Here is a 10,559-nt window from a genome sequence, read left to right on the forward strand (position 1 = left end):
ATTCTCTAGAACTTGCTTTGTTTCCCCCCCCCCCAAATTTCCTTCTCCCAGTTATTCTCTCTTCGTTTCTTTCTTCACTTTTGAAAAAAAAAAAATGTATCTCTGATGTTTTCCTGACTGGTCATTAAGCCTCACATTCATGAAACTGTACATACTAATTAAAACCTCATAGGTATGCCTTCTGCTGCTCAGTGAAACCTAACATGAACATTGTGTTGCCGATGCCATATGGTCCAGTCTTTCAGCACTAGCTGTGAACACTTGTCATAAGTGGTCCTGTCTGCATGTTCCAAGGCCAAGATCGATAGCACCTGGACAACAGGCCCTGTTTCTGGACTCCATTTAATGATGGCAGAGATCCATAAAGGCAGTGGACCTCATTCTTGATGCTGTAGGAAGGGACCCATACTTGACAGAAAAGGCTTTTCAAGATCACTCCAAACCTGTTGTATAGGAATGAATGAAAAAGTAATCTTTTTTTCAAGGAAATGGGTTGGGATGGTGGGTTGGAATGAAATCTAGATGCAAAACCAATTTCAGTATTGAGGAAGTGAGTTCACCATGCATATCCATTTCTTTAAAAATGTTAATTAAAAGCCAAAATTATCTTAGTAGGAAATAGCCTCGCTTGTGCCTTTCTCTGTCAGTATAAGATAGGATTGTTTCAGTGTTGTGTCCATTGCTAAGAACACAGAAATCAAAATGAATATATGCACCACACTGAAAACTGCATTTCTTCAGTAATTTTCATTACTATTATTTGTATTTGAATATGCTTGTGTGCCAGTGATAAGCAATGGGTTTGTATCCCTAGCTCTGTAAAGAGACCTATCTATGCAAGTTTGGACTAAGCAAGGTGTTTCGGTTGTTTTTACTTCCTCTAAATGTAAAAAAAAATATTTATGACACCCCAGGGCTATTTTTCTGCTGAATATAAAAGGTATTATTTTCCCACTGTTAGGATAACTCACAGTGAAGATAAATTGCTCATTTCAATACTAGAAAAATAGATTCTAGGAGTGGAAACTTGTCTACAGCGTTGGTTAAAGAGCTGCCAAGTCAAATGGCTTTTATTGTTTGTCTGAAACTCCCTATGAGAAATAGCAGTTAAGGAATGATAATATTAGATGTGTGTACTGTGCTGGGATACAAAGAGATAATTAATTAAAACCTATAACAAGCATGAAGTATATTAGTCAACATTTGAAAAGTGCTATACAAACATGAACTAACCCACAATATCTGCCCAAGGAGTAAGAAATAAGGGGTTTTTTTTGGTTTTTACAGATAAAAGAATCTGGGGTAGTTGCATGCCCAAGGCCATGCATTGACTGAGTCAGTTCCCAGATTGTAACTCAGGAGTTCTTTCACTCTCTGGTTATTCCTCTAGGGCAGGGGTAGGCAATGTTTTTTTTGCCTGGAGTGCTGAAAAACCCCACAATGCCTACCTTGGAAGCTGCTGGAGTGCCAGCATGCCAGAAAAACAAAATGAGGGCAGGGGGTACATGACAGGATGCCCTGCTTGTGCCCTTTGCCCTCTACCCAAAGTCTGTGCCCCCCAGCCCTGCTGCCCAAAGCCCCTTCCCCCCAGCTCTGCACATGACCCTTACATCCCATCCAAAGCCCTTGCCCCCTGCCCCCCAGCCCTGCTGCGCCTTGCCCCCCACCCACAGCCCGGGCTCTGTGGCTGTCAGCAGCTACCCAGAACCTGGGCCAGCAGCAAACATCTGCTGCCTCTCTGCCCCAGACACTGCCCTGGGCTCTGGGGAGGTAGCACATACTGATAATGCTCCCTGCTGTGCTGCCCTCATTGCTTCTGCAAAGCAGCGTTGGAACTTGGCGTGGCAGGGCACAGCGGGGGGCAAAGAAAGCCGCCTGCCACTCTGAGCTCCCTGCTGCCCTGCCACTCTTCCCCTGCAGGTGGGGGCAGCAGCAAGGGGCACAACCCTGCACTACTGCCTACACAGCTCCCATGCACACAGGGGAGGTGTGGCAGGGCAGTGGGGAGCTGGGAGCAGTCAGCTTTCTGTGCCCCCCACTGTGTCCTGCCACGCTGGGTTCCAACGCTGCTTTGCAGAAGTGGCGAGGGCAGCACAACGGGGAGCATTGCTGGTATGTGCTCCCTCCCCAGAGCCAGGGGCCGGGTCTGGGGCTGGCAGGCAGCTGGGGCTGGGGCCGGGGCCAGGGCGGAGAGGCAGCAGATGTTTGCAGCTGGCCCAGGTTCTGGGTAGCTGCTGATAGCCACGGAGCCCAGGCTGCTTGCAGCAGGGCTTCCACGGGAGCAGCCTGGGCTCGGTGGCCCAGAGCCAGGTCTGGCTGCAGCTGGGAGGCTACAAACAGCTGCTGTCCTCCCAGCCCCGGTCTCCGGGAGGGCAGCAGGTGCCTGCACTCTGCCCGTTGAGGCTGGGGAAGGGAGGCAGCAGCTGTTTGTAGCCTCCTGGCTGCAGCCAGCTTCAGCTGTGGGTAGCTGCTGGAGCCTGGGCTGCTCCCAGCAGGGCTTGCAGCATCCCAGCTGCCTGCTGGGAGCAGCCTGGGCTCCTGGCTAGCAGCAGCTACCCAGAGCTGGGGCCAGCTGCAGTGGGGAGGCTACAAACGGTTGCTGCCTCCCTGGCTCCAACGCATGCCAAGGAAAATGGCCTCATGTGCCTTGCTCGGCATGTCTGCCGGGGGTTGCCGACCCCTGCTCTAGGGCAATGGAGGCCAATCTTTTGGAAGGTGTGCCGCAAATAAGCCCTGCAACTTCACCAAGTGCCACTCCAATCCCCTTCCCCTGCCCCATATCCTGCTCTGATTTTTGTTCCCTGTCAGATATGTTGCTGTGCTTTCTGTTCCCTACCCTGGGCTCCATGTCCTATCTGCTGCTCTGCTTTCTACTTCCTGGCCTATCTGCCACTGTACTGTGTGTCCTTTCCCCAATCTGCTACGTGTCACAAACACAGGCTGCCCATTCCACTTGTGGCATACATGCTGCAGGTTGGCCCCCCTTCCCTAGGCCATATTTCCTCCAGAAAAGCATTAATTCAAGCAAATCCTGAACCTAGCAACCAGGCAGAGTTATTTCTTCCCTGTTCTAGGATGGAGGAGATGGTAAAGGAGCAAAATCAGAAGAGCGATGAAATTTTGCAAGAAGAAATTGAAACTGGGATCCCAGGATCACCTGAGTTTCAGTTGTGGTTCTGTTGATGACTTTGGGTAATTTCTCTGCTTTGGTTTTATTTACATATCTGTACAATGAAAATAGTGATACCTGGCAATTATGCCGATCTGCTTGCCTCCCCAGGTTAATTGGACAATGAATGCAAATAGCTTTGAAAAAGAAAGACCTTAAATATATTTCTTGTTAAGTTACTTGAATGTGAAAACTTACATTTTAATTATATTGTTATTTTATTTCTATTTCAAGGGACATGATGTCTGTGACTGCCGTAGGTCTTGAATATTTTATGGTATTTAACAGGAAGGCGTCCCTAGTGGCCTCCACCCCTCTTCACTCTCTTCTATCCATGGCTCTAGGAGAGTGACCCAGGTTCACAGTTGCCTTCCAATAGGTATTCCCTATTTCATGACCCATACAGGATGCTAGTAAGAGAAACTTGTCCTTATATTTACATAATAGCAGATTATTATTTTTCAGCCTTGAAAACAAAACTTACCAAAACCAGTGAAATGTATGGGCAATTTCTTCATGTTTGTTTGTTCATTTGTTTATATTTAAATTTAAAGTTTGTTTGCAGAACAATTACTAGGCCAGTCTGAAGCCAGAATGTTTTTTAATGAATAACCAGAATTTCATCTAAATCCCTTAGTAAAGGAAAGTATTTTCTTTTTTAAGTGGGCCAAACCTGGACCCTTACCCACAATACCAATACCTCACCATTGACTGGGATCTTATTTTTTTAGAAAAAAAGAGAATTTGGATACAACCCTCACACCCTTGTTTTTTTACAAAACTGGGTACTGACATTTGATTTCTTGCTCCTCTGCTTCAAATTAAAATAAAGATGACAGGAAAGAAGAATCTTGTGAAAACTTCACCATCTGGGCATTATATACATAGTAGATTTGAATAGTTTTATTCAAATAGTTAATTGAGGTTTATCATCTTTATTGGAAATCTTCCCTATTTAGCAGGATTTCAGAGTAAAAACTCTATCTTCCTAGCATAAGGTATTGTTCATGCCCATATCAGCATGTCACAGCTTTCGCCTACATTCCTCCCACTGTTGAGCTGCAGCAAACTGTAGATGTACACATATATATTATATACCCGTCTTCACATATATTTACATAGATGGTTAATCGGCAAGCTATACATCATATACATATCCAATATATGGTGCATTTCAGAATGTCAGTTAGTTTAGGGATAATAGTTTCAGGGTGTTCTTAGAGGATGTTTGAGAGAGAGAGAGAGAGAGAGGCTTATTTGTATAAACCTATACTGTACAATTGTTATAATGCTACACCTGTTTTGTTCTCTTTTTATTTTTTGCTGCTTTTGTTGCAGCTCTGCAAATACACAGACAACAAAAAATTCTTCCTGTGAAATGGAAGATTACGAATATGCATCAGTGTTTCTGTTATGTGGCTTCTCACTAATGTCCCCTGGAAATTTTGCAATGAATATCTGACATTAATTGGCTTGATACCAAGGTGTATCCAACCTTGCTGAAATTAAATAGATCAATTCTACAAGGTGCTTATGGATAAAACTCTCTTTTAACTGTTGGATCTTTAGAGCAAGGACTCATGATCCTGAAAAAAACTGTGGGGTGCTACTGGGAATAGAACTTGATCTTAGCCCACAAGAGGCTATTTAAATAAATGAGAGGAAGGGGAACACTAACCATACATTTTAAAATAAATCTTGGGCCTGGTTGAATTTTCTCTCAACTGCTGAATATAGTACAGTTGACATATAAGTGCTAGTTTTATTGCTCAAATAATAAGCTAAAACATATATTTGACTTACTGAATAGCATAATTCTAAATCCAATTACCATTAAGCATTTGAATATTTTTCTCCACAAGTCATCAGTGCTACAGCAACAGGAACTGAAATATGTAACTGCATTTACATTTTGTGCTTTCCTTGTGCTGCTTCATGCTTCTAGGGCAGGATCCACTAGGAGGACTAGCAGTTGGTATGTGTCAATGTATGCTGCTCAGTCAGCAGCAAACCCTCATCTCCTACACTGCATAGTCAGCTGGCTTTAGTTGCTCTGTGGCAGTGGATAGAGGCTGCCTGTGCAGAAATTGATGATTTGATTGTCCGGCTTGCTTCTGTTTTAAGGGAACTGAGATGAAGAAAGTCAGTGCATTGACCCATATCATTCAGTTCTCCACTTTGTTGAGAGTCAGACCATGGATGTTCACTAAGCTTAGCTTCCTGTGTTTGTTTTGTTTTGAAAGTTAAAAGGTGGCAGAAAAAAGATTTGAATGAAAAATATAAATAAAGGCTGTACGTTGCTGTGCATTTACTGCCACTCTTTTTAAACCCATATAAGTAGTTCTACAGCTCGTATATTTTGTTTGCATAGTAAGTAAGCCTATTATGAATGGCATGAAATGTTTGCAGTACTTTAACTATTGTATGTCATCCTTTAATTTATTTGATGTTAGACATTAAACAGACCAGCAATTCAGAAACAATAAAACATGCATGCATCAAATGGAAAATGAATACACCACTGTTAGTGCGAATAACAATCCAATACACTGTGCTAAAAACTGATGACAAAGAGTAGCAAAGGGGAACATTTCTTCTGTCCTGTTTTCCAACTAAGGAAAAAAAAATTAAATAGTGAAGGAAACTGATTTCTCTAGGTTCCAGCTCTGTCAATACATATTAAAGGTTTCAGAGATTTGCCCAGATGCCTGGTACATTGTGTATCTTTTGACTGTAAATCATGAGCAGAAACTGCAGTATGTAACAGCTTCAAGAGGAAGAAAACGTAGCTCTAATCAGCTATTTCATTTTTCCCCCGGAGTCCCATGAGAATTTACCAGTTTCTTTCTGTTATTTTCCCCCCCTCTAAATTAAAGCCGGATGATGAAGTGACTACTGTTCAAGAGAAGGAGCAAGACCAAGATGTTCTGGTGCTTAGGAAAGTGTCGTCACACAGCTCAGCCCCCACATCAGGGTGTGCCGAGAATGATTGGAGGTAAGAGTTTTTTCCTTGGGTGCTCAGAGAAACACTCTCTCTCTCTCTCTCTCTCTCTCTCACAAGCTGACTGCAGAGCTCTCAGCAGCCAGATGGACTCAGTTACCAGCAAGAGAACTAAGATGGCAAGACACAGTAGTATTTAGGGAATGTCTTTGTTATTAATTGTACATTATGGGAAGTTCCAGGTTGAGGATCTTTGACCCCGATTTAGAGAAGAAAGATTCTGCAGCCTTTCTAGGCAGGGAGCTGCCCCTACCTACATTTGATGTGCCTTATTTTAAATATATTGATGAGGAGGATGAGGAGGATGAATGGAGCAGCCGTTCACAGTCTTCGACAGAGGATGATTCTGTGGACTCTTTGCTTTCTGACAGATATGTGGTGGTATCGGGAACACCGGAGAAGATTTTGGAGCATCTCCTGAATGACTTACACCTGGAAGCAGCCCAGGACAAAGAGACAGGTAAGGGACAAATTTAGGCTGTTTCTAAAACAGCGGTCCTTTGGCAGTGTCAGAGGTTGTATCTGTATGATTGTCTGATGAGCCAGCAGGTAACACTGTATTGAAGGAGCTCTATTGTTAAGTGTTCTAAGAGCTTCATTTAAACTATCACATGCTGGATTTCAAGGTGATATTTTGGTCATGTTTATCAAAAGGAAATCAAATCCTGGGGTCTTGTTTTCATTTTGTTTCCTCTGAAATCCTCACTCCTGCTGAATGCCAGCTAACTGTCACAGCTTTGGAACCTGAGGAAGAAATATAGGGAGGAAATGTGGTAACTCGGCTGTGGAAGGTGGTAAACTGGGGTACAGAGCCTCTAGGCATAAATGTCAACAAATAATGAAACTACATGCTTAACAACAACTTCTGCCATTATATAAATAGCTTACGCTGTTGCCTACATAGCAGAAGTTGTGACATATATAATACAATACTCATGTCTCTTCAAGCAGAGATTGTAATTTCTTGTAGCCTGCAGCTGTTATTATATTGATCAGAGTACTTGATGTGCAGTTTATATTGCAGTTCATTCTTCTCCCTAAATACAAATGTTGCCATCATCAAAGCGCTTTTGGTACATCATCTGCTTCATAAAAATGGGTTATAAACTTTTTTTGTAGCACAAGATATAGTATGTAACCTAATAAAGTAGTTGTGCATCTTCAGCCATGGATTGTAATTTTTCCAGCCTGGAGCAATTATTATATTGATCCAGCTATTTGACATGCAGTTTATTTTTCAGCTTGATCTCCTGGCTAAATGCAGTTTGCTGTCACCAGTACTCCTTTGGTAGTTTATCAGGAGTGTCTGCAGCCTACAATTTATTTACAGTGTTAATAAAAGTAGCTACACTGGAGAAATATCAGCACAAACCAGCCCTTTAGTTTAGAATTTCAGAATGCTGAAGAGCTGTGAAATGTTGCTGGCTGAAAATGGAGTTGGTATATTTTATTGCTCCTAGTGCAGTTAAAATGCACATTCTTTAATACTTTTATGTGCACAGCACTGCAAATGAGTTTACTAAGAATAAATATGTTTAAAAGGATTAAAGTGACTAAAAATATAAATCACATCTGTATTTCTCATAGGAATCTTAGTGTCAGGGTCTCAGAACAAGTTACTACTTTATTAATTATTGGACAGAAGGTATTTCCCTAGCAGTGATGCATAATTTACCCAGAGAATGAGCAAAAGAAATTCAAGGTGTCTGATCATTGTGATATACATTGTGCTGATTCTTCTGTCTAGAAAATAATAGTTTGTGCAGAGAAAGCACCACTGCCAAATGTTTCTGCTTCCCCCAGTATAATTATAAAAGTTTCATGTATAATTTTAGTTGTGGTAATTCCATAGATATATCACAGAAGTAGTTCATAAAAAGATATTCTGATAAAGGGTTTTAGACCCATGGAAAGTTCATCTCTGAATATTAGTGAATGCAGATTTGTGGGAGATTAGCTGATGCCTCTTGTAGACTGCTGTCAGCTTTGTTCACACCCTCCTAATTTAACTGGAATATGTTGCACTCCTCATTAATATTCTGCATTGTTTCTAAATGCTTTTAAGTATAGAATACTGCCAGTATGGCCAAAACAGAGAGCAGATTTATTTTGACTTTTTGTTGCCTCTGTGCTTTTATTTCCCTTGCTGTTCTTACTCTGCCTTCCCAATGAGTTTTAGATTGGCTGCTCATTAGCATCTTTTTATTGTTCCAGAGTGTGGGTGAAAAATCACCATCAAAGCAGTTACTATTGCCATTGCTTGACTGGCTATTAGGAGATGATAATTAATACATTTAGTGGTTGGCTAACCCCCTCTACCTCTCTGGCTCATCTGCTTCCTTATAGGGAGTGAATGTTTTGCCTGTGCAGTGTGGTCATTGTAAACTGGTTATTTGTAGAGGAATCAAGAATTAGGAGTTGTGACTATGAGTTCAGATTTCCATGATCACAGTGAAAACCATGCCTGCTAGATCTGCAGTTCATGACAATTCATATATATTTATATGCTCTAGTTGTTTTCCTTTTAAGGTAGATGACGGCTTAACTTTAAAAATTTACCAGTTTAACCCATTTTTTTTGTGTAGGAATAGTGGATTCATCTCAACAATTCAGGCAAGTGGTCTATTTGACCAGTTGCCTCATTGCCAGAATTTTTGTGTGTGAAAATGTGGGGTGTTGGCTGCACAAAAGGTACATAGGTATCTGTGAGTGTATCTGTGGACCCTGTGTTTTGAATGGGTAGTTGTTAACTGCATTCATTGATTGGTCTTCAATGCTTTGGCTGGATTCAAGGAATTGATGATGTATTATGTTCCTCGCTGCAGCATTGTCATTCTATATTCATTTTAAATCAATTTTGTAATTTACAGTCTGGCTCACTGGGGGACTATGCAGTTATACTACCCCAGCAGGAGCTCCAGGAGGAATTGTGTCTCAGCAGGCATAACTACTTTGAACATAAAGACAATGTCATCCTACAATATACAGCTGCAGTGTCCTGCTGGGTAGTCGACCAGTTCTTAATGCCCTGCCCTCTTTTCCCTCTGCCTCTTCCCAATCCATTTGGTTTATTTGTGCCTCTGAGAAATCTAAAATACAGTAGTCCTTACAGTCTCCAGAGCACAGAGGTAGTTGTTTTTGTATTTGGCTCTTGCACTGAATCACAAGAAGAAAAGTTCCTTATGTTCTTCCTTCCCACTCCTTGTGTAATAAACCATGGCTGCACTATAGTATGGTTATCAGCAGGTATTAAACCCACAACCTTCAGTACAAAAACCAGGCTTCTGTTACCCAAAATAGAACTTTATTTGTGAAGTAATAATCTGTTATAGCAGCTAGGCCAGGACACTAGGGCTAGGTATAGACATTAAAAAGCCTGAGGTGGAATCGTTCCAGGTTATGAAGTTTTCTGTAAGTGCCATAGTTTAGATCAGTAGTGAACAGAACATGCATTTGCCCTTCGGTGGTGGTGTGGGGGGGGAGGGGCAAATTTTAGACTGGGTTCTGCCACTTTTAAACAAGTCTATGTGTGCCAAACTTCTGTTCAGTAATGGGTATAGACTGATTTCTGATCACTCATACCAGTAAAAGTGTAACGTCTGTACCCTGCCTATAGAGAGACAGGATTGTATGTACGTCACTAGTGTACTGGAAACTCCACATGTTAGAGGGCTTCCTAAGCACCCTAGATGTAAGACCCACAGGACTCCATGTCTCCTCTGGTTGACTCTATTTCTAGGAGACCATAGGCTTTGACATTTAGTAACTGCTGTTTTTGTGTCTGCTGAGTACAGAAGGGAATTTGTTAATCCTTGCAGCATCCTCTGAAAGTGATATTGCCAAATGGCAAAGTAAATATAGTCTTCAGGGGGAAGCCAAGCTTCAATTTTTACCTGGAATATCTGTTTTTGAGATCCCAAATTTTGTGGAGCCGAATAAACCAGCTAGTGTCTCCCCAGTGAGGGGGAGGAAATGCTCATCTCACTGTGAATATTTGGTTTAATCAACTTATGATCTGGTACTCCAGAGACAAATGTACAGATTGCTCTACTCCCCTAAACTCTGGAGACAACAGTTCTTTCAATTCTCTCTGAGGTTGCTGAAATCCCATAGAAATATATTCCTAGTGCATCCAGAAAAGGGGGTCTCTCGTAGCAACCAAGTAAGGTATGTCACATGCCAGTATCCATAATCTGCATTGATAGTGGTTGGTATTCCACCTGGGTTAATCTTCACCAGTGCTTCAAATGATCTCTGACTGATCTAAAGCTGAGGATCTTCCTCCCTAACCATTATACTTCTTTTCACATTTGTGGTTCTTTCCTCAGAACCCTTTCTTCCCTGTAGGTTCCCACTCCTGACCTAAAGGTTAAAGGTTTTGCTTTCCCT

General features: G+C 41.9%; 1 protein-coding gene across 2 annotated transcripts in view; it reads left to right on the forward strand.

The window, feature by feature from the left end:
• Positions 1-10,559, forward strand: part of RAPGEF5 (Rap guanine nucleotide exchange factor 5) — a 265,239-nt gene that overhangs the window by 145,555 nt on the left and 109,125 nt on the right. For both annotated transcript variants that reach the window (XM_025210018.1, XM_006028585.3), the window contains 2 exons: positions 6,046-6,164; positions 6,542-6,630. In XM_025210018.1, the coding sequence (XP_025065803.1) occupies positions 6,046-6,164; positions 6,542-6,630 (208 nt within the window). The remainder of the gene's footprint in view (positions 1-6,045; positions 6,165-6,541; positions 6,631-10,559) is intronic.

The sequence above is a fragment of the Alligator sinensis genome, unplaced genomic scaffold, assembly GCF_000455745.1.
Source record: "Alligator sinensis unplaced genomic scaffold, ASM45574v1 scaffold1112_1, whole genome shotgun sequence".
In the NCBI taxonomy this organism is placed as follows: domain Eukaryota; kingdom Metazoa; phylum Chordata; order Crocodylia; family Alligatoridae; genus Alligator; species Alligator sinensis.